The sequence below is a fragment of the Saccostrea echinata genome, unplaced genomic scaffold, assembly GCF_033153115.1.
Source record: "Saccostrea echinata isolate AGI-Se365-2 ecotype Australia unplaced genomic scaffold, CSIRO_AGI_Sech_v1 ptg000009l, whole genome shotgun sequence".
Classification (NCBI taxonomy): Eukaryota; Metazoa; Mollusca; class Bivalvia; order Ostreida; family Ostreidae; genus Saccostrea; species Saccostrea echinata.
This window is the reverse complement of record NW_026889758.1, coordinates 24,795,001-24,815,890: the sequence shown is the minus strand read 5'-3', so window position 1 is coordinate 24,815,890 and position 20,890 is coordinate 24,795,001. Positions and strand designations below refer to the sequence as shown.

General features: G+C 33.8%; 2 protein-coding genes across 3 annotated transcripts in view; one reads left to right on the top strand and one right to left on the bottom strand.

The window, feature by feature from the left end:
* Positions 1-11,380, top strand: part of LOC133182078 (ABC transporter F family member 4-like) — a 35,678-nt gene extending 24,298 nt beyond the window's left edge. Inside the window, exons 13-14 of one of the 2 annotated variants that reach the window (XM_061316796.1) lie at positions 5,090-5,157; positions 8,682-11,380. In XM_061316796.1, coding sequence (XP_061172780.1) covers positions 5,090-5,157; positions 8,682-8,911 — 298 coding nt within the window. In that variant the 3' untranslated portion in view covers positions 8,912-11,380. The remainder of the gene's footprint in view (positions 1-5,089; positions 5,158-8,681) is intronic. The other variant, XM_061316797.1, reaches the window with a different exon arrangement.
* A 5,489-nt stretch (positions 11,381-16,869) lies between these two features.
* The window catches only part of LOC133182086 (probable methylmalonate-semialdehyde/malonate-semialdehyde dehydrogenase [acylating], mitochondrial), a 14,387-nt gene continuing 10,366 nt past the window's right edge, over positions 16,870-20,890 (bottom strand). Inside the window, exons 11-15 of the mRNA XM_061316805.1 lie at positions 19,590-19,719; positions 18,834-19,015; positions 18,239-18,418; positions 17,758-17,856; positions 16,870-17,274 (exon numbers count right to left, since the gene is read on the bottom strand). Of these exons, the coding sequence (XP_061172789.1) occupies positions 17,173-17,274; positions 17,758-17,856; positions 18,239-18,418; positions 18,834-19,015; positions 19,590-19,719 (693 nt within the window). The 3' untranslated portion in view covers positions 16,870-17,172. The remainder of the gene's footprint in view (positions 17,275-17,757; positions 17,857-18,238; positions 18,419-18,833; positions 19,016-19,589; positions 19,720-20,890) is intronic.

The following is a 20,890-nucleotide window of genomic DNA, read 5'->3' as shown; positions in this document are numbered from 1 at the left end:
CATGATTATTCATATTGATATGGAAGCATCCTCAGGTAGTATTGACCCATTTTTCTCCAAATCATGACCCCCAGGGGTAGGGAAGGACCACAAGGGGAGATTAAAGTTTTACATAGGCATATATATTTAAAAAATCTTTTTTTTTAAGAACAGCAAAGCCAGGATTATTAGTCATATTGAGATGTAAGCATTCTCAGGCAATGTAGATTCAGGTTTGTTCAAATCATGACCCCTGGGGGTAGGTTGGGGCTACAATGGGTGATCAAAGTTTCTCAAAGAAATATATCATTAAAAAAATCTACAGATGAAGAACAGTAGGGTCATATTGACTCAGGTGAGCATTGTGGCCCATGGGCCTCCTGTTTTATCAGTTGACTGTCATTTGTAAACCTTTCCCAATTTTTGACTTGCTTTCGAGAATCACTTAGCCACCACACTGCATTTCCTGGTGTAAAGACATGCAAAAGTATATGGATATGATTATCATTTTCCTGCATGTTTCTTTTTTTAATTTAAAACTTTAACCTTGGCCATTACTTTTGAATGGTTGGTAATATGGCTTTCATATTTTACATATGTATTCCTTGAACATGAACTCTCTTAAGGTACCAACATTTTTTACCTCATGACCTTGGATTTGACCACTTTTGAAAAACTTTAACCTTGGCCATAACTTTTGAAAGGTTGGTACATGTACTAGATCTTTCATATTTCACGTGTATTCCTTGTGACAAGACCTTTCATTGGTACCATTAGTTTTGATGTCATGACTTTGACCTTGGAGTTTCACCTACTTTTGAAAAACTGTAACCATGCCCATGAGGGCATCAGTGTTTCATAAACACATCTAGTTTCTATTATGCACATTCTAATACTTATCCATACATATATTTGGATATTGGATACAAACCACCTCCAATGTAAGGTTATGTTGTCTATAAGTAGAGCCTACCTTTGAAAACCAGAGCTAGAATGTATTTGTGTTTTGCTTCAGCAGTTTAAGAAATGTTCCAACAGAAAATTTGCCAGTTGTTAATTTGTAAAATCAATTGGATTTGCACTGTCCTGGGAATAGTTTAGGATTAAACTTATCTACAGAACAAATGTTTGAACTAGTTTTAAAGGTTTTTACTAGGGATGGCAATTTGTAACCGGTTAACCGATTACTCGGTCGGAACGATGGCAATGGGTTAGAAAATCTGTAATCGGTTAGTAGAAAAAAAAAATAACTTGTGTATTTTAACGCAAATTTCTTATAATTCATTTTCGGAAAAAGAGAAATCTCTGCATTAACTTTGATAATTCAACGTTCTCACTTGCATGTAATTAGGTTCTTCGGATTGAGATTTTGGGGTAATTGGTCATTTTGTGTTTGAGGTGTTAATTACTGTTAAAACACCATGTCGTTACCCCGACTGTCATGTTATTCTTTAATGACATTAAATCCCCGTTAGTATGTTTGTCTTTGCAGTTGTCCATCGAATAAATTACTAAACAAACATTGTATATTCATTCATGTAGTTCAGACTTAGTTTTAATTATGGTGACAATGCAGAATGAACTTATGTGACATCTGCTCTGGATATATCTGATTTCTCAGACATGATTCGTGTTTTTCTTTTATTTTTCCTTGTCTATTGAAACTGAAATAAAAATATATATGCATGTAGTTTTCTTATGAAGAATCAAGACAAATAGAATGATTTAACTTCTAGTGACTTTGTTAGTCTTCTTCTTGTGTATACTATGAATAGAGATACTTGGGGGGGGGGGGGGGGGGGTATATCAAGAAAATGCATATTTTGATACAGTTAACGGGTTAATCGGTCGGAACGTCTTGCGGTTAACCGATTAGCAAATCTGTATTCGATTGCCATCCCTAGTTTTTACCATAGTATTAAATTATGTTTCAGAAAACACAGAGCACAAGCTTGTCTATCTACCAAATTTAAGTACTTCTTGCACAATTAAAAGCACAATTATAAGATGCATCTTATGTATTAAATCTCAGATAGGCAAGCTTGTGCTCTATGTTTTCCGATGTGAAAAGTATTTCATTTTGAAGAAAATTCTATCAGAATTGGGGAAATTCAGAAAAATGTCTTACTTTGGCATCTTCTTGTGGCCTTGGTATGCTTTCAATCAAATTTTGTGCTGATTTGAAAACAAGCATTATTTAAAGTTCCAAACTGCTACATTATGTAACTATCACAATTTCAACTTGTGTTTTGATTATTATGTCAGATAAGGGGACAAATTCGGCTGTAACCATACTTGTCTTTTGATGAATTTAATAAATATACCATTTGAACTTGTACATGTGCACCTGGTATTTTCAGGATAATTTGTCAAAATTTTAAAAAGATATGAATATTTTAATATTTTATTCTACATAACTTCTTTAACAGGATTTTTTGTCGGGACATAATTTGAAACTGAACTAAAAAAAAACTTTTGGAGCAAGTCCTTTTCCAAAGAATTAAAAATCCTACCCAGACAAAACTTGCATATACATGTAGGTGTTACATCTAAAAATGCACACTCTCATAAAATACCACTGATAATACTGGCCAGTCAGTTGTAGTCAGCAGCAACACATGGTCAGTCAAAGCCCGTTTTCTGTCCTCAGAAAAAGCAGGAGTCATATTTGTTGTGATTTGACCAGGTGGAGTTAATACGTACCAGTATAAGGAAAGTTATAGCATGGAATTAGTAAGACTACTCTGTACTTTTATACTATATATAGCTATTCTGCCTGTATCTTGCAGATAGCATAACCACACAATATTCGGTGCATTGATTTATTGTGTTAACGGTAAAGAACTGAAACAAAACTGTTACAAAAAAAAATAGAATTACTTATCAATAACATGATAAATAGTATCAACATATAACTATAGATATAGCATAAACTGTGTAATAAGTTGTAAATAAAAATATTCAAGAGGTAAATAGAAATAGAGATTCACTATTAAATCCAAAATATAAAGTTTTGACACAAGTGGGTTTCCATAGAAAAATGTTATGAACGTACTCCAGTTTTATGTTTAAAGATTATGACAATAATAGGGTTCCATACTTTAGAGTGATAACAATAGATATTCCTAATATATTCAAATTACAGACATTTCATTCAAAAACAGTATAAATATAATAAATATATGCGTAATAAATATAAACAGCATAAGTAACTTACAGTGTGTGGCAGCATAGGTCAGAAATTTGACATAATGGGATGAGTCTCCTAGTGTGGGCCACACATAGCTAATCCACCTAAAAATTAAAAAGAGGAATTTCAATGCAAATCTTTGATTTCTAGGAAGTTAATTCCATAGAATGAAAAGAATAAGCATTCTTTTTAAGGAATTTCGCACAATAAACTAAATACTGATGCCCAAAAATACCCAAACACTGACAACGTCTGTGACCCAGGAGAGCAAATCAGGGAAGATAACTATCAGAAGTATTTCGAGCGCGATTGAAATTAAGCAAAATATAGATGACTGAATTTAACGTTTGAATAATTTTCAAGTTAGAAAAATTAAGAAATGCACTTTAAATTGTAAAAATTTTCTTATATTTATAGGTATTTTGAGCTGTCAGCACTTTATTTTCTTCAAATAATGAAATACCAACTATGTCTCCGATCCCGATGAAGACAAAATTTTACAAAAGTCTATGCACTTTTGTGCTACATGTTGGGGACTTCGTTTAGGCATGAAAAAATCTTAAATAATGTTTAAAATCTTTATAAAGTTGAAAATTTGTGCTAACACTAAAAACGTAAAGACAATCTGGAAAAATAGTGTACCGCTACATTTCCTATTCAACATACATTTCATCAAAATATTCTTATCAAAATAATTTTTTTCTATCTAAAACATAAGATTATATCGGAAAACAAAATAGCTACTTACGTAATCTTTAATTCTCAACTGTCCTTAAAGATAGATCAGAATATTCAATTTAGTATCATTGTTTACTTCACATAACAAATTCGAACGTTGATGGCCGCCAGGTCACAAACACGAGTTATCTAACTTTGCAAAAAATGGCGTTAACTGGAATAGCTACCACACAAAGGAAAACAACACAGGAAGTGAGGAATTAAGGAAAAGTAACTCTTGATTTACAAATAAAAAGATAACTCTAGAAATTATAGGACAGATAACTATTTGATTAAGAAAGATAACTCTAACTGTGAAATAGATAAATAATTTAGGAAAATAAATATAGAAATATAAATAGAATGTTCATAAACATTACAATAGCTATCGATATCATCATTATAGGAAGTCAAACTTGGCTTTCCTGTCCACATGTAATAAGTGTCTACTGCATACTCATGAACAATCATTCAGTACGATTGGTCAGTATTGTCAGTGACATAGCTGGGTTCTGTATTTTGAATGCAAAGTAGAATTGAAAGCAAACATCTAATTGATAAGTAATGTGGTAATCAATTTGTGAAATTTTATTACGGTCGAACAAGCGAAGTAACTGTTATTGGAATGATAGTACTTTATGTTCACATACAGTAATTTTTTTAGCGAGATGACAGAGGTCTTTTTAAAGCTACTTTTAACTTAGCCCCACAGGGGTATTCATCCTATTATGACAGTTTTAGAGGGGGTAATGGTGGAAAGTTATTTTCTCCCAGAATAAAAACACTTTGTACTTTCAAAAAAAATGAAATCATTTCCCAATATATTTTTTTTGATTTAAAAGGTGTTTGAAATAGCCTGAAAAAAAGACAATTTAATTTTTTTTTTTTATTAAACCAGTCGGAGAAAGTTATAATTTGAAACAATTTTTCATCTACAGATAGTTTATAGTTGATCAATTTTTTTAGGAAAATTCTTAGTTTTGAACTAACACCAATGAGGCTCCTTAAGTTTGACATTCAGGGAATGTATGCTGGAATCCTCTTGATGTTTATTCTCTTAGTCACTGTCATCTTGATGTCATCTATACCTTTTCCTAAGAATGATAATGAAATTTTGCAGGAATTTTAAATTAGTTATTGAAATAGTAAAAATTGTTCCTCAAATAACAAAAATGAGTATTGTTTGATGGAATTTCTGTTTAGGACAAATCCTGAACACTTGAGAGAGTTTAAACACACAGTGACACTATCCCTGCCATCAGCAAAGAAAGGTCAGTGAGCCACATAAGCTTTTTTGTACTTTTTAGAGTAGCTTATTTACAGCACCTATTGATAGCTACTATTAGAACATGTACACTGTTACAATTTTATACTATTCTGCAGTGCTTAATGCACTGTTACAGTGTCTTGCTAATTCAGTTTTAAATACACTGTTAAACTTTCTTGTTAATTTGTAAGATTAGTTCATAATAACTTCTAATTCTTAGTACCATGAATTACAATAGTGCAATTTCTATTTCACAGAGTTAAATGCAATGTTACTAATAATAGCCAATTCACTGACGCACCGTTTATGTATAAATTTACAATTTCTCTAAATTCACTCAAATACACTTCAAATTTCTCCAATGCCAATTTTTTATCACTTGATCTCTTAAAGCAGTTATTGCTATAAAACCATCTTCATCTAGTGTAGATTTGAATTTGTTCAAATTGTGACCTTCCCAGCTAGAATGGGGTTACTATAGAGGGTTAAAGTATAATATTATACAATTATTGACTTTTGATGAGGTCTGCTTGTGACTTTATGGACCTGGTCAGGTATTGGTTGACTGAGGCCAAAGGCTGAGGTTAATCAATAACTGATGAGGTCCATATAATCACGATTAGACTCAAAAGTCAGTAACTGTTTTAGTAAATAATTAGGAATTTTACAACATATTTAACACTTTAGTTCTTTTCTCCAACAAATATAACACTCATAATGTGTAATGGAACAACATATAATTATATTTCAACAGCTTAACAACTGTTTTAAAAGTGGAAAACAATATTATAAAACAATAAATACTCAACCATTTACTAATAAAGGATTTTATACTCTCTTCCGTACTGGCATATGCCATGTTTACATTCACAATGACATCATTGCTTTAAAATGCACAATTTGATTGGTTGACAAAAATGTAAGTATCTCTATGGTTGGTGAAGAGGGAAAAACCAAATAAACCTCCCAGAACTTCATTTTGAGGTGAACTCACTCAGAGGTACACATCAGGAAAGAGAGTCTTAGACCAATCAGAGAACATCAAAATTAATAAAATGATTTATGAGAAAAAAATCTGAAAATCTAAATCTTTAAAAATTATCTTGATGAGAACAGGAGAGCCACAATTACTACCAGGTAAATTTTATATGTTCACAAATATTGTAGAATCATATTTGTTCAAATCATGGCCCCTGGGGTTAGGATTCAGTCTTAAAAGAAGGTCAAAGTTTTACAGAGGAATATAAAAGAAGAAAAACTTTAAGAATCTTCTTTTAAAGAATAGAAGGGCTACAGTTATTACTGGTAGTCATATTGATACAAAGCATCTCCTAGTACTGTACACTCAGGTTTGTTGAAACCCTGACTCCAAAAAAGCAAGGTTTGGCTACAATAGAGGATCATAATCATATGAAATAAAATATAGGAAAAATCTTTGAAAATTAATCTTCTCTAGAGTAGCAGAGCAACTGTACAGTTAGTGATATAAAGCATCTCCACATGGTAAATAATTTTAAATTTTGTTCAGAAAGTCAATAGAATTTAGGACCACAATATTGAGTCAAAGTTTACCTTTGGAATACTTAGGGAAAAAGTCTATAAAAAGCTTTTTCCAAAGGAAATCTGACAATAATTTGTAAATCTATATCCATCTTTGCTAGCCAAGGGTTTCTGATCCGCTACTCTCCTCATAATCCCTTGGCCTATGGTGCTGTCAAAAGTTGGGATTTTTTTTCTCGAGTTGTGGTTGGAGTTGATTGATATAGATCAACCAATCAGCAATTGTTTTTTGTAAATGACGATATCTGCGTTCGGGATATATCTTGACTCTTTTGACTTGGGAATGAAAAACACAAACTAAACAACGATCCGTAAGATAACATGTCATTCTATAAATAGTTATGGTGTCATCCAATCTTAAGTTGAAGTGCAAATAATGTGATCTGGAATCTATATTACAGATGTAGATTTGCACCCTAAATAACAAGTAAACATCGCTCAATACCTTCTTGTTAATTATTCTCTTAAAACTTTAATGTTTAAATTTGCTTTTTATTTCTATCGATGATGCAATCTTTGCGTATGTGATAAGATTCGAGATCACGTGACGTAAACATTCCCATCTTTTGACAACACCATATGCCAAGGGTTTGTGAGGAGAGTAGCGGATCAGAAATCCTTGGCTAGCGAAGATGATCTATATCATATAGTAAAGAATCCTAATGTAGTTAAGTGTATATTTGTTCAAATAAGAGCCCTTGAAGTTTTTTTTTTTTTTTTTTTTTTTTAAATCTTCAACAGAAAGCAATAAATATGATAAAGCAATGAGTTATATTGTATATTCCATTGTTATGTAGATTCAAGTTCATGAACTGGGCTTTGGCCACATTTGGTAATAAAAGTTTCAATTTGAAATTTAATGACATTTGCAAGAACAAGAATGCTACAAGTATGGTTAGCCACTGGAAACTCTGGCAAAGGTCTTGCTCAATTAGATTGGCAGTTTTTATTCAGGAACCACAACAAAATGTGGTCATCATAATGTAAACTCTGTTCTCGTTTGTCCATCAGTCTGTCTGTAGTGTGTTTCAATAACTCTGGCACTTTTTATCCAAAGACTTCATAATCACTACACAGAAAATAAAAAAAGGAAGAAACATGCAAGCTTTGAAGTCTCTTAACAAAGGAAATGGTTAAGAAGATAAGATAATTGATTTGGATGCAATAACTCGGTTATTTTCAAAGTGGTTGTCTTCTTATTTATTGGAATGGTAGAGAATACATCAGCAGATTTTGAGGTCACAAACAAAATCTAAGGAGAAAAGGTCAAAGTGATTGATGCTTGTCAACACTTTTATGTGACACCATAGCTTAATTAGTTCTTTGTTCATGAATAATGTCATATTCAATACTGGATGAAGAATTATTATTGCAAGATACCAATAGATTTTTGTAATGTGTTTGTAAATACAGTGAAACTTGTCTAATCCGGATGTTGTGTAATCTGGAATCTTGTCTAATACGGTGTAAGCTTTTTCCCTTGCAGAAAATTCAATGGTTTTAAATGTCATGATAATTAATAGTACATGTATATATATGTGTTACTCAGAATTAAAGCTACATGTATTGACTTCATATTTTATAAACAGGTGTGGGATGGTAACAGGATAAAGAGACCTGACCATTTTGAGGTTGCTCAGAGCAATGTCAACAATCATAAGATCATCTGTTAATCAGAAGCTTTTTGCAATTCAACAACCTATATTTTTATGAAACTTAATTCATTAAACAGGTTGAGGATAGTTAAGGGTAAACTTGATTCAGGGTCAAGGTCAAAATTATTCAATGATATCATTGTATTGGAGTCCGTGTATGACATCACCAGCTTTAAATAATCATTCACTAAAATGTTTTAAATGAAAATCAGTTTTTCTCTGTTCATATTTGCAAAGAACAGTAGAAATTAAATAGTACAAATTATATGTTATAGAAGTGAAGGTATTCTGAACTATAACATTGCTATTTCAGCTAAAAGAAGTGTGCTGTCTAAGGACCATGATGATGATGATGGACAGCCAAACACATATGATTACAATGACAGTTTTATTGATGATGACATTGGTTCCGAATCTTCAGGATCATATGAGGATCCAGAGAACAGTGATTCAGACTATGATCCAGAGGACTCTCAAAGTGTGAAAAACCTCCAGAAAGAGGCTAGAAAGTTCATCAAAAATAAGAAAATGCAGCGGAAATAAACTGTGAAGTATTATCCACTGTCACATTGCCAATGTTATGGATGACAGATAACCACATTACTTACAATTCTTTTATTATTTTTTTAAAGCTCACCTGAGGGAAAGGCACTTTTCTGATCGAAAAAAGGATCCAGTGTCTTTTAAAACATGTCCAAACCCATTGACCCATTCTCAACCAACTTTCCACAAAGCATCCTTGAGTGAAGGAGATTCAAGTTTGTTCAAATGAAGAACCACATTCTTTTGGGGGGATCATTTAGAAACTAAAGTGGGATCATTTAAGTCTTATTCTCAAGGACTTTTAGGCTAGAAAAGAGAAAACTTGCATGTCAAATTTCTGTTGATTCAAAATTTGTTCAAGTTGTGGCCACAGTTTTTGCACAAGCATCTCCATATAACATAGAATTAGTTTTTTTTAGCAAGCCATTAAGGATAGGATTGGGCTACAACAGAATTTCAAAGTTTTACATGGGAATACCGTATATACTCACCTATAAGTCGGTCTGCCTATAAGTCGGTTTTATTTTTTAAGCTTACGTTAAAGGGATTGACCCACTATAATGCCAATATTTTTATAACTCGCCTATACGTCGGACAGGGGTTTTTGGACCAAAGTTTAACTCCCAAAAAACCGACTCATAGGCGAGTATATACGGTATGTAAAGGGAAAAAAAAGCTATAAAAGGCTTTTTGTAGAGAACAGAAGGACCATAATTAGACCAATAGTTAAATATCCCTATATAATGTAGACTTGGATTTGTTCACATCATGGCTGTGGTCACAAAAGCAGTGGCACAATTGGTCAAATACGGTAGTTCAGCATCTCCATGTATTTAGATTGCGTCTTTGTTCAAATCAGGCCACTAGGCCTAGGGCAAGGCACATAGGGTATCAAACTTTTACCAGGGTGTATGTAAGAAAAATCATCTGATGTCAAAAGCAGGACACAATAAGTTGTTGATATGCAGCTTCCCAGTGTATTGTAGATTCAAGATTGTTCCAAGTGTGACCTTAGGGTCTAGGTTGGGCTCACAATCTGGGAATTTCAGGAAGGTTTTATACAGAAATATATTGATTTACAAAAACCAAAAAGTGACATTAAGCCTCAATATACTGTAAATGCTGTTGAAATCATGGACTTTAATTTGATGACTACATAAGGGGTTTCTCTATGTATATATTCTTTTTTCAGGAAAGAGAATGGTGACTCAGGTGAGCTTTGTGGTCCTTGGGTCTCATTTTAAGTTTAGTTCATTTTATGTGTGAAGAATTGGCTTATTTTTGTGAAGTAAAAAAATTTCATTAGGACTTGTAATTTGGTATTGTAATCATTTCAGCTGACAATTACATGTGAAATATAACAATCCTTTTCATCTATTAAATGATCTAGTAAATGAATTCTTATCTGTTTTATTAGAGAATAGCATATGAATGAAGGTCATCTTAGCTTTAATAAAGGCCTCTTTATGGTCTGTGTAAACTTCCAAACTTTTGATCAAAATGCCATATTTTTGTGTAGATTTTTAAATTCATTTTAATTTATAAAGACTGTTCAAACCCCATCTGACTACAAAGGTCCTTTTGTTCTAGTGTTTCTGGTACCACCATCATCATCTTGATTAAATGTGTTCATCTGATTAGGAATTCTGAGTGTAACATACAAGTGTATCATAGAACAGAAATAGCATGTACAAACTACATGTTTACATGATGCCATAACTCAAACAAAATGGAGTGCTTTTTTACAGAGATCAGTCAGCTTGATTTGCTGATTAGACAAATTTTTTAAATTTTCTTATGGTGTATTCTCCATACAGCATCTTGAAAATCAAGAAAAGATTTTAGTTTTCCTAATGTCCAGTACATGTATTTGTGGTTGTTTTTTTTCATTGTTCAGTAAAGGCTTATAGAACTTTATTCTCTGTAGCACCTTTTTTATGTAAAGTGTTGAGGTTGGATTGATCGATTTTTTTTCCATATGTTTGAGTTTGTATTTGTCAAGTGTGAAAAGGCTAGTTAATGGATCTCTCTTCAAATTTTGATTTCTAAATAACAGGTAATTGTCATTTTTAACTATATATTTTTCATTCTACGCAAAATAATATTGAAAACTTTTGTGAAGTAAATGATTGTAAAGTGGTATTTTATCATAGTAATTTAGTGCAAACCTTAACATTTCTTTTATTTTAATTCAATTTAACCAATAATTATGTTTGATAATTTCATCTTTTTATGTCAAGAAAGCTTTTGTTTTTTGTATAGTTATGGTGTACTCCATGTGTTCCATAAACAATTCTTTGTCAATCATTTTCATATCCAGCATTGCATGTATACATAGTAAAACTTTGTTAAACTAATCAAAACTGTGTTAAATATTCAACAAGGCCCCAAGACCGTAAACTTAGAATAGACTTAAGTCAAAATTTTGATTTTCACTATCTTGAGTTTTATTTCAGATATTTGCTTCAAAAGTTGTATGCTTGTATAATATTTAAATATAAATAAATGATATTAAAATTTTGACTTAAGTCTGTTCTCAGTTTATGGTCTTAAGGCCTGAAGAAAGTGGAATTCTTTGTCTAAAGATTGTAGTGAAGAGAGATCACCTAGGACCAGACACCCAACAAGAGATCCAAGGACCCAGTCTCTCTTCCAATAAATTGAATAATACTATCAACGAGATCTACTTTTGGGTCAGCATATTCTAAGGCCCAAAGGCATCAATGGACAGGGTTGGCACTAAATTGTTTAAATTTTGGCCTCCTGGGATAGGATGGGCCATAATAGGAGGTCATAATTCTACAATGGAATTAATAGGAAAAGTTCTTAAAATCTGAAAATTCGAAGCTTATGTGAAAGCTTCTGAATAATTATGATGTTGATTCTAAATTGTTCAAATCATGGACCCAGGGATATGGTGGAGCCACAGTAGGGGGGAAGTGTTATCCTGGACTATACAAGAAAACATTTAAAAATCTTCTCATCTGGATAAAATTTTACATAATGCATGTAAACACTGGAAAGAATTTTCCTCTTCTTATCTACAAGACAATGTTAATCATATTGAATATTGAAAAATCATCATGTTGTATAGAACCGTAGAATTAAGGTAGAGCAATACATGAGCTAGGTCATTATTTTTCATGGGAATATAAGAATCTCTTTAAAATCTTCTGGAGAACAGCTGAGCTAAAGTTGCTCAGGTGAGCTTTTTGGCCCATATGCCTCAATTATATTTTGGTAATTATCTCCACTTGTTTAAGGGTCACATCCCTATAATTAGTACAAATGAAAGCCCTTGGCCAAAGGATACTCTATGACAAAATAGATAAAAATTGGACAAGGAGTTTTATTAGCTCACCTGAGCCAAAGGCTCAAGTGAGCTTTTCTGATCACATTTTGTCTGTCGTCCGTAAACTTTTCTCATTTTCGACTTCTTCTCCAGAACCCTGGGCCAATTCCAACCAAACTTGCCACAAAGCATCCTTGGGTAAAGGAGATTCAAGTTTGTTCAAATGAAGGGCCACACCCTCTTTCAAGGGAAGATAATTAAGATTTAGTGAAAATTTGGTGGTATCTTTTAAAAATCTTCTTCTCAAGAACCACTGGGCTGTAAAAGTTGAAACTTATGTGAGACCTTCATTACATAATGTAGATTCAAGTTTTTTCAAATCATGACCCCCTGGGGTAGGCTGGGGCCACAATGGGGAATCAAAGTTTTACATAGGAATATATAGGAAAAAAAAATCTTTAAAAATCTTCTTCTCAGGAACACCAAAGCCACAATTAGTCATATTGATATGGAATCATCCTCAAGTAGTGCAGATTCAAGTTTGTTCAAATCATGACCCCCGGGGGTAGGGTGGGGGCCACAATGGGGGATCAAAGTTTTACATAGAAATATGTGGGAAAAAACTTGAAATTGTTTTTCTCAAAAACAACAAAGCCACAATTAGTCATATTGACATGGAATCATCTTCAGGTAGTGTAGATTCAAGTTTGTACAAATCATGACTCCTGGGGGTAGGGTGGGGCCACAATGGGGGATCATAGTTTTACATAGGAATATATAGTGAAAAAAAATTGAAAAATCTTCTTCTCAGGAACAGCAAAGCCATGTTTTGTCATATTGATATGGAAGCATCCTCAGGTAGTGTTAATTCAAGTTTGTTCAAATCATGACCCCTGGGGGTAGGGTGGGGCCACAATGGGGGATCAAAGTTTTACATAGGAATATATATAGGGGAAAAACTTGAAAAAATCATCTTCTCAGGAACAGCAAAGCCATGTTTTGTCATATTGATATGGAGGCATCTTTAGGTAGTGTAGATTCAAGTTTGTTCAAATCATAACCCCCAGAGGTAGGGTGGGGCCACAATGTGGGATCAAATTTTTACATAGGAATATATAGGAAAAAATCTTTTCGACAACATAAAAGCCATGTTTAGTCATATTGATATGGAAGCATCCTCAGGTAATGTAGATTCAAGTTTGTTCAAATGATGAGGGGGGGGGGGGGGGTAGGGAGGGTCCACCATGGGGAATCAAATTTTTAACAAGGGAATATATATAGGAAAAAAATCTTTAAAAATCTTCTGCTCTAGAACAGCAAAGCCATTTGTTATATTGATATGGAAGCATCCTCAGGTAGTTCAAAATCCAAGCCTCCCCCCCCCCCTTTTAAACTTTTCAATACTGAAGTGATTTGTGCTTTTTCCAAGCCAATGTGCTCAGGTGAGCGATGTGGCCCATGGGCCTCTTGTTCGATAAAGTACTCACACACTAGTAAGCCCATAGCATTAGCTCTTTGAGCATTAGATTAAGAAGTGCTAATAAGAAGAACATTTGTTTGGGAACAGATTATTAATATCCTCCACAGTTTACCTACTGTAAACCAACTATTATTCATGACATCTATTATCCCTGATTCATCAGTTTTAAATTTATTTGCGACTATTTTTCATGACTGATGCAACATTCTATATAAAATTAGTTCACAGTGTGGAGGGTTTTCATTGTTTTCAAGGTATGAAGAGATTCACAAATTCATGTCCACCACAAAATGTTAAATTCCATATACATGTAATATTACTACTCCAAAATTCTTATCCACAAAATTCAATCCCCATAAACCCATATTTTTTTCTCAAACCTCAAAAATTTTACCATACATAAATATGTGACTTTGCCGAATTTTTTGCAACATAAAAGTTGGTTTACAGTATGTTGAACCTAGTCCCCTTATTTTGCCTGATGGAGGTAATGAAACAGTGTCCCATTAGGGATATTGGAAGGTCACAACATAAAACAGCCATGGTAGAATTCAAACAAGTTCCTTGCATCACAATCTGCCTTCTTGTGTGACTAAAACATATGAATCGAATCCTTTATTATGGCAGATTTGAGCAAGTAACTAACATTTGTGGTATTTAGAGAACTTTTTAGCTCACCTCAACGAAGTTGGGGGAGCTCAAGTAATACCGTCGGCATCCCAGGTTAAAGTTTAATTTTGGTGCAGTTTTCTTTTCAAGTACTTCAATGCCCTATATTAATCAGAGATGCATGGAGGATGCTTCTTATATGTTTCATTGTACCACTGAAGGTTTCAGATGTTGCAATTTCAGCTGAAGAATGACCAGTTTAAAATTTTTGGAGCAGGTCTCATTTCCAAGCAACTTTAAGTCCAAAATTGACCAAACTTGCATGGATGATACATCTAAGGATGCACACTTCTGGACTTGCCTCGGATGCTGTATCTGACCTACATTTTCCAGATGAGTGACCAGATTAATGTTTTTAAAGCAGGTCTCATTTCTAAGTAACTGTAAGCCCTATATTGACCAAACTTGCATGGATGATACATCTAAGGATGCACACTACTGGACTTGCTTTGGATGCTGGATCTGACCTACATTTTCACTCGACAGGTTTCATTTCCAAGTAACTATAAGCCCTATATTGACCAAACTTGCATGGATGATACATCTAAGGATGCACACTACTGGATCTGCTTCAGATGCTGTATTTGACCTACATTTTCCGGATGAGTTACCAGGTTAAAATAAACTATAAGGGCTATCTGAACCAAACTTGCATGGATGATGCATCACAGGGTGAACACTCTCAAATTTGCTTCAGATGCTGGATATGACTTACATTTTCTGGTTGAGTGACTAGTTTTAAAGTTTTTGGGTCCATTCACAAGTAACTGCAAGCCCTATCGTACCAAAATTGCATAAATGTTACATCTAGCTATGCACACTACTAGATTATTAGTCCCCTACCGGTGAAACCGGAGGGGACTATAGGTTTCCTCTGAGTCTGTCCGTCCGTCTGTCTGTCTGTCCATCTGTCTGTCCCTCTGTCTGTCTGTCAGTCTGTCCCACTTGGTTTTCCGCACTTTTTTCCTAACACTAGCAGATATTGAGCTGATTTTTGGTATGTGAGTGTATCTTGATGAGTTACAGATCAAGTTTGCATTTCGTTCCGCTTCATTGATTTTTGACGGAATTACGGCCTTTTCAATTTTTAGAGGTTTTCCGCAATTTTCTTCTAAACGCTTTCAGATATTGAGCTGATTTTTTGTATGTGACTTTACCTTGATTAGTTATAGATCAAGTTTGCATTTTGTCCCGCTTCATTGATTTTTGACGGAATTATGGCATTTTCAATTATTACCGGGAACCAGATTACACTTGCCGGTAGGGGACTAGTATTGCTAATGCAATACTCTCAGAATGCTTGTTAGTTTGGGACTTTGCCTTACTTAAAGACAACATTTGTTGAGGTGAGCTCTGTAATCTCTGATAACCTATGTTTTTAAAAGAGGATTACTGGAAAAATTCTATTTCACTTTGATTCATCAATAATTGTTCCCTTTTATCAAGATTGCATAGAGTATAATTTGAATTGCAATTCTGAAATACTCTTCTGTAGCCTGAGAATGTAGCTCTCTTTGCTGCCATTTAATAAGAATATAGGTTTCCTCCTCATCTGTCCATCTGACATTTTTTTTCTAAATGCTTGCAGATATTCTGCTGATTTTTGGCATGTGAGTGTGTCTTGATGAGTTTCAGATCTAGTTTACTTCTTTCACTTCAGTGACTTTTGACAATACATGTACTACAGGATTTTTAAAGAAACAAATTTCTGCACTTTTTTCGAAATGCTTGCAGATATTGAGCTGATTTTTGGTATGTGAGTCTATCTGGACAAGTTGTAGATCAAATTTGCAATTTGTGCCACTTCAGTGATTTTTGATGGAATTCAGACTTTTTTAAAGGGGTACCAGATAACATTTGATAGAGAGGACTTGTATTGCTTAAGCAATACTCTTGTGCCCTGTTCACTTGGGGATTTTAATTCAAATTAAATGTAAATTACTGCTAATTAAATTTGAACTGCGTTCATAGAGAAATTAATGTGAATTAGTTTAATTCGAATTAATTTACTGCACATCAAATTACTTTGCATTAGCTTTGTGTGAACGCTAAGCGAAGCTAATTCAAATTAAATTCTGAAGCATGCAATAGCAGAATCGAGTAACCTATCACGTCACATGTCGGTGGTCAGATATCAATACTTTTGCCATTTTTTAGTGAAAAACGAAGAATTAAGTTTATCACTAAACATCTGTACAGACACTTTGATATTATGTCAAATGCAATCTGCTGGGCATAAGGTGATGTGATTTGCAAATGACGTCATAATAGCCTTTCTATATAGAATAAAATTTTAATTTGCATTAGTTGAGTTTGCATTGACTATGGGGTGAACATGATTTATTTATAAGCATTAGTTTCATATGCATCATTTTACTTCAAATTAATTTACCGCGATTAAATATTTAATGTGCATTCATGTGAACAGGGCATCAGAATGCTTGTGAATATACATATATTTTTTTTTTTTCTGAATGTTGTTTCAATGTGTCAATTTCATTTTTTTTTCACACAAAATTACCAATAATGTACCTTTATTTATTTCTGTATACATGTATATGTGAGCAATCAATGCCATAAATGAACATGCACAAAATATTTTACCAAACTTCATAAACTCATATGACCTCCATACAGCTGTAGTCTCCAAAAATGTGTTAAATACAAATGTGAACAAAATCTCTGTAACATGATTCACTACATAAAAAATATCAATCAATGTCTAGAGAGTAGCAGGTCTGTGAACAAATGATGGATGCACTCAATAAAGCAAGGTCATTTGTGAGAAGCTGCAAACAGTCCTGTAGGGGAGACAACTGTCTATCTCATGACGGGCATGGCTGTCTGTGAACCAGTCACCGTGGCATCATCAGCTCTCCACATCTGGGTCACTGTCTTCAGTTGTGTGTAAAACTGAATACCCTTTAAAAGAAATTATAAACATTGCTTTCTCTGTCTTAAACAGGAATATGAGAGAAGTGAAATGCACTTATAGGAAGAATTGTCAAAATTTACTCATGGAGTTGTTTCTACCTTCACCAGTACATGTACTATTTGAAAGTTCTAGTGTCTTTAGAGCAGTTTCAGTGTTTGTTTGACTCATCCCTGTATAGCACATTGAATTATAGGTACTTTCCAATGCTCTGCCTGTCTGTTGCATTTATGAAGTATAATCATACCAAATTAAGTGAATTGCATCAAGACCATTCTAATACACAGTAAAGCTGGCATTTCATAATAGAATCTGAACATACAGCTGTTGTATAGGCCAGTCTGGATTTTCTCTGTTTTGCCAATATAACGGCTTCCTCTAATTCTGACTACATGTAATTAGGTGTGTTTCCTTAACCTTTAATCAATGGTCACAAATCTCAATTTTCTTTTCATTTCTTCAATAAGACTTACAGCTTTTCCATAGAAGTTCATGTCTCCTCTAAATGATCCTCTAGATCCAGTGAAGGAGAACATGGGTAAGGGCACTGGAATGGGGACATTAACTCCAACCTACAACACAAATTATCTAATCTACAGCTGCATAATAAAATCTGCCTACCACTATTTCAAACACTTCATGAATGCAGTTCATCATTAAAATGCATATAAATTTTAAAGTTGATGTAATGATCATGGTCAATGGGACTCTCTTTTCTGAAGTGTATTTTTCTAAACTAGTCTTGATGACAAAGATCAGTAATAAAATATAAACTGCATATACACTGTGCATACATGTATGTACAGGCATTTGTAGCCCTGTGTCAACAATGAAGTAAATACCTGCCAATACAACTAAAATATGTGTATACTGGTAATAAATGATAAATACATTTACATGTACAAAAAACAACATATAAATGAACATGTAAATCTTTTTTTTCCCAAACCTAACCTGTCCAACATCAATTTCCATTGTATACTTTCTGGCTGTCGCTCCATTTGTGGTAAAGATGGCAGTACCATTGCCATAAGGATTAGCATTGATAACTTTGATTGCATCATCAAGTGTATCAACCTCCATACTGATGAGGACTGGTCCGAAGATTTCCTCTGTGTAGCATTTCATCTCTGGCTGTAAGTACAAAATCAGATGGAAAGGAGTTTATGACAAATGAGCAGATAAAGAAGCAAACATGGTCTTACAGCGAAGGGATTTTTCATTCCCTGTAGTTCAAAAACATATCATAAACTTAACGAATTCCATTTATAATGAATCAAAATTGTTCATCCCTGGCAAGTGTTTTACTGTATATAAAATGTATTTATAGTCGTGTGTGACATTTGACCTCATCATGTACGTTCAGATACTAAAATCAACTTGTTAATTACTAATAATAATCATGTACTTGCATGTATATAAGTTGTAAAATTCATGCTAAAATCTTTCACTACTGGTAATCAGTGATTTAATTAGTAAAGTCCATTTAATAATATTTTAATAATTAAATAGAAACATATAGCTGAAGTTAAAATAAAATCAGACAAACCTTGACATAGTGGAGAATTGTTGGCCCAACAAAGTTCCCCTTCTCATATCCAGGCACTTTGACATTTCTTCCATCCAGAAGAAGCTTGGCTCCCTGGTCAACTCCAGACTGTACCAAGTCACACACCCTCTGTTTGGCTTCTGGAGAAATCAGGGGACCCAAGTCTGCATTTGGCTCATGACCTACAAGAAACAGATTTATATATACACCCAATATATAAATATGTGTATATAAGAAACCTGGGTATTTTCACTTTCATGTATTTTACTGATTGTCTGGTATACAGGTATGCCTGTTATCTTTACAATTTTTTTTTCATTCCTTCTCATTAACCACTAGCTAATCTCAAACTTGCTGCCTCTTCAGCAATCTGGGTAAAAGGGGGTCAATTTTGTTAAGATGAAAGGATTTGCCCCTTCCATGATGAGATGGCTATTCAGTAGTATAAAGTGGGGTTTCAGAGAAAAAAAATAATGAAGAAAAAGTGCTTGGAGATGAGGTCATCATGCCTCAGTTTTATACAAGAGCACAGACTTTTTCATGATCAACATGGTATAATAAGTAAACTTTACATCAAGCATTCATATACTGACAGCTTTTACTTACTGAAATTGTTTTTGTTAGGGTCAGCCAGTGTTCATGCCACAATAATGGAATTTTATTTTTTTTTTCCTTGTACATACTCATTTGTCAGGAATATTGTGGGCCGATCAAATCTTTCACGAGTTGACTTTCCTCCCTTTTCCCCGCACTTACCTGCATTTACTCGGAGCTTCTTAGCTTTCTCCACAAGCTCTGGGATCCAGTTTCTGGCCTCACCAACAAACACTGCAGTAGATAAAGCCATGCATCTCTGACCTGCTGCACCAAATGCTGCTCCTACCAACTGATACAACCAAAAATAGTTTGAAACATTTATAAAAGTAGTGATAGGTGGTGTGTGTTCCTTATTTTATACTCCAATTTGCACTATGCATCCCTAAATACAATGTATAATTGATCCATGTGAGATTTTAAGAATTTCCAAAATTTTCCAACCAATAGCAGCATCCAGTTATGTTAAGTCAATGTAGGAATTATATCCACCCAGGACCTGACCTGCTTTACTTTTATCATTCATCCATAAAATATTCATATTACTGTAGGGTACAAGATCGGTCAAGGTAGGACTTAACATATTAAGGGCTTGAACCTGCCCAATTTCTCTGGTTTCATTTTAATTCATGGGGGTCATTGTTCCTGGGGGACAGAGATTTTACTGGTTCTGGGACCATAATTATGTGCATACCTCTTTTTTTCAGAAGATTCAATGAACCAGTTATGGTTTGTGGGGATCTAAATTCGTGGGTAAGGATGACCCACAAAATCCACTGGTCTCCCATGAACAATGATGATTCTACATTATTAATCTGCCAAAATGTAGGTCATCTGTGGTAACCAAAACCTTACTGAACACATCCTTCTTAGTCTCTGAGGGCTTTAATAACATTTCCTTATTACAGTGAACTGGTCAAATGTGGCAACAAAAGCTACCATGAAAGTAAATACATGTAGTACATGTATTTTAGAATGGAATATCCATCCAAATGATCAATGATGTTCAGCTGGAAAAGACCTGTTCATAGACAAAAATTATTAACCCATATCTGATAATTAATTGGAGGGAAACTAGTAGAATGGATCCCAATTTATCATATTCATGCAAGTTTTGAAGGTGATACTTATCATTATGTTAGATAGGAATTCATCACATGAAGTTAAGATGGCCAATCATCAAATGACTATATTCTGTACCTGTATGTGTTTATGTATATGGGGTAATAAAGCTTCTGAAATAAGGCCCTCATTATACAGACAGGTACATTTCTCATTTGTTGGACAAGATGTAGCAGTTTTTTAAAAAAATGAAATTGATGCTACAACCTGCAATATAGCCAATGATCTCTGTTATTTAATCAAGTTTGGCTACAATTAATGAAGGCAGCTACTTCTTTCTACTGTATGTGTACTTATTTTAAAGTGTTCCATAATTTGGCATCTTTGGCCCAATCCTCTGT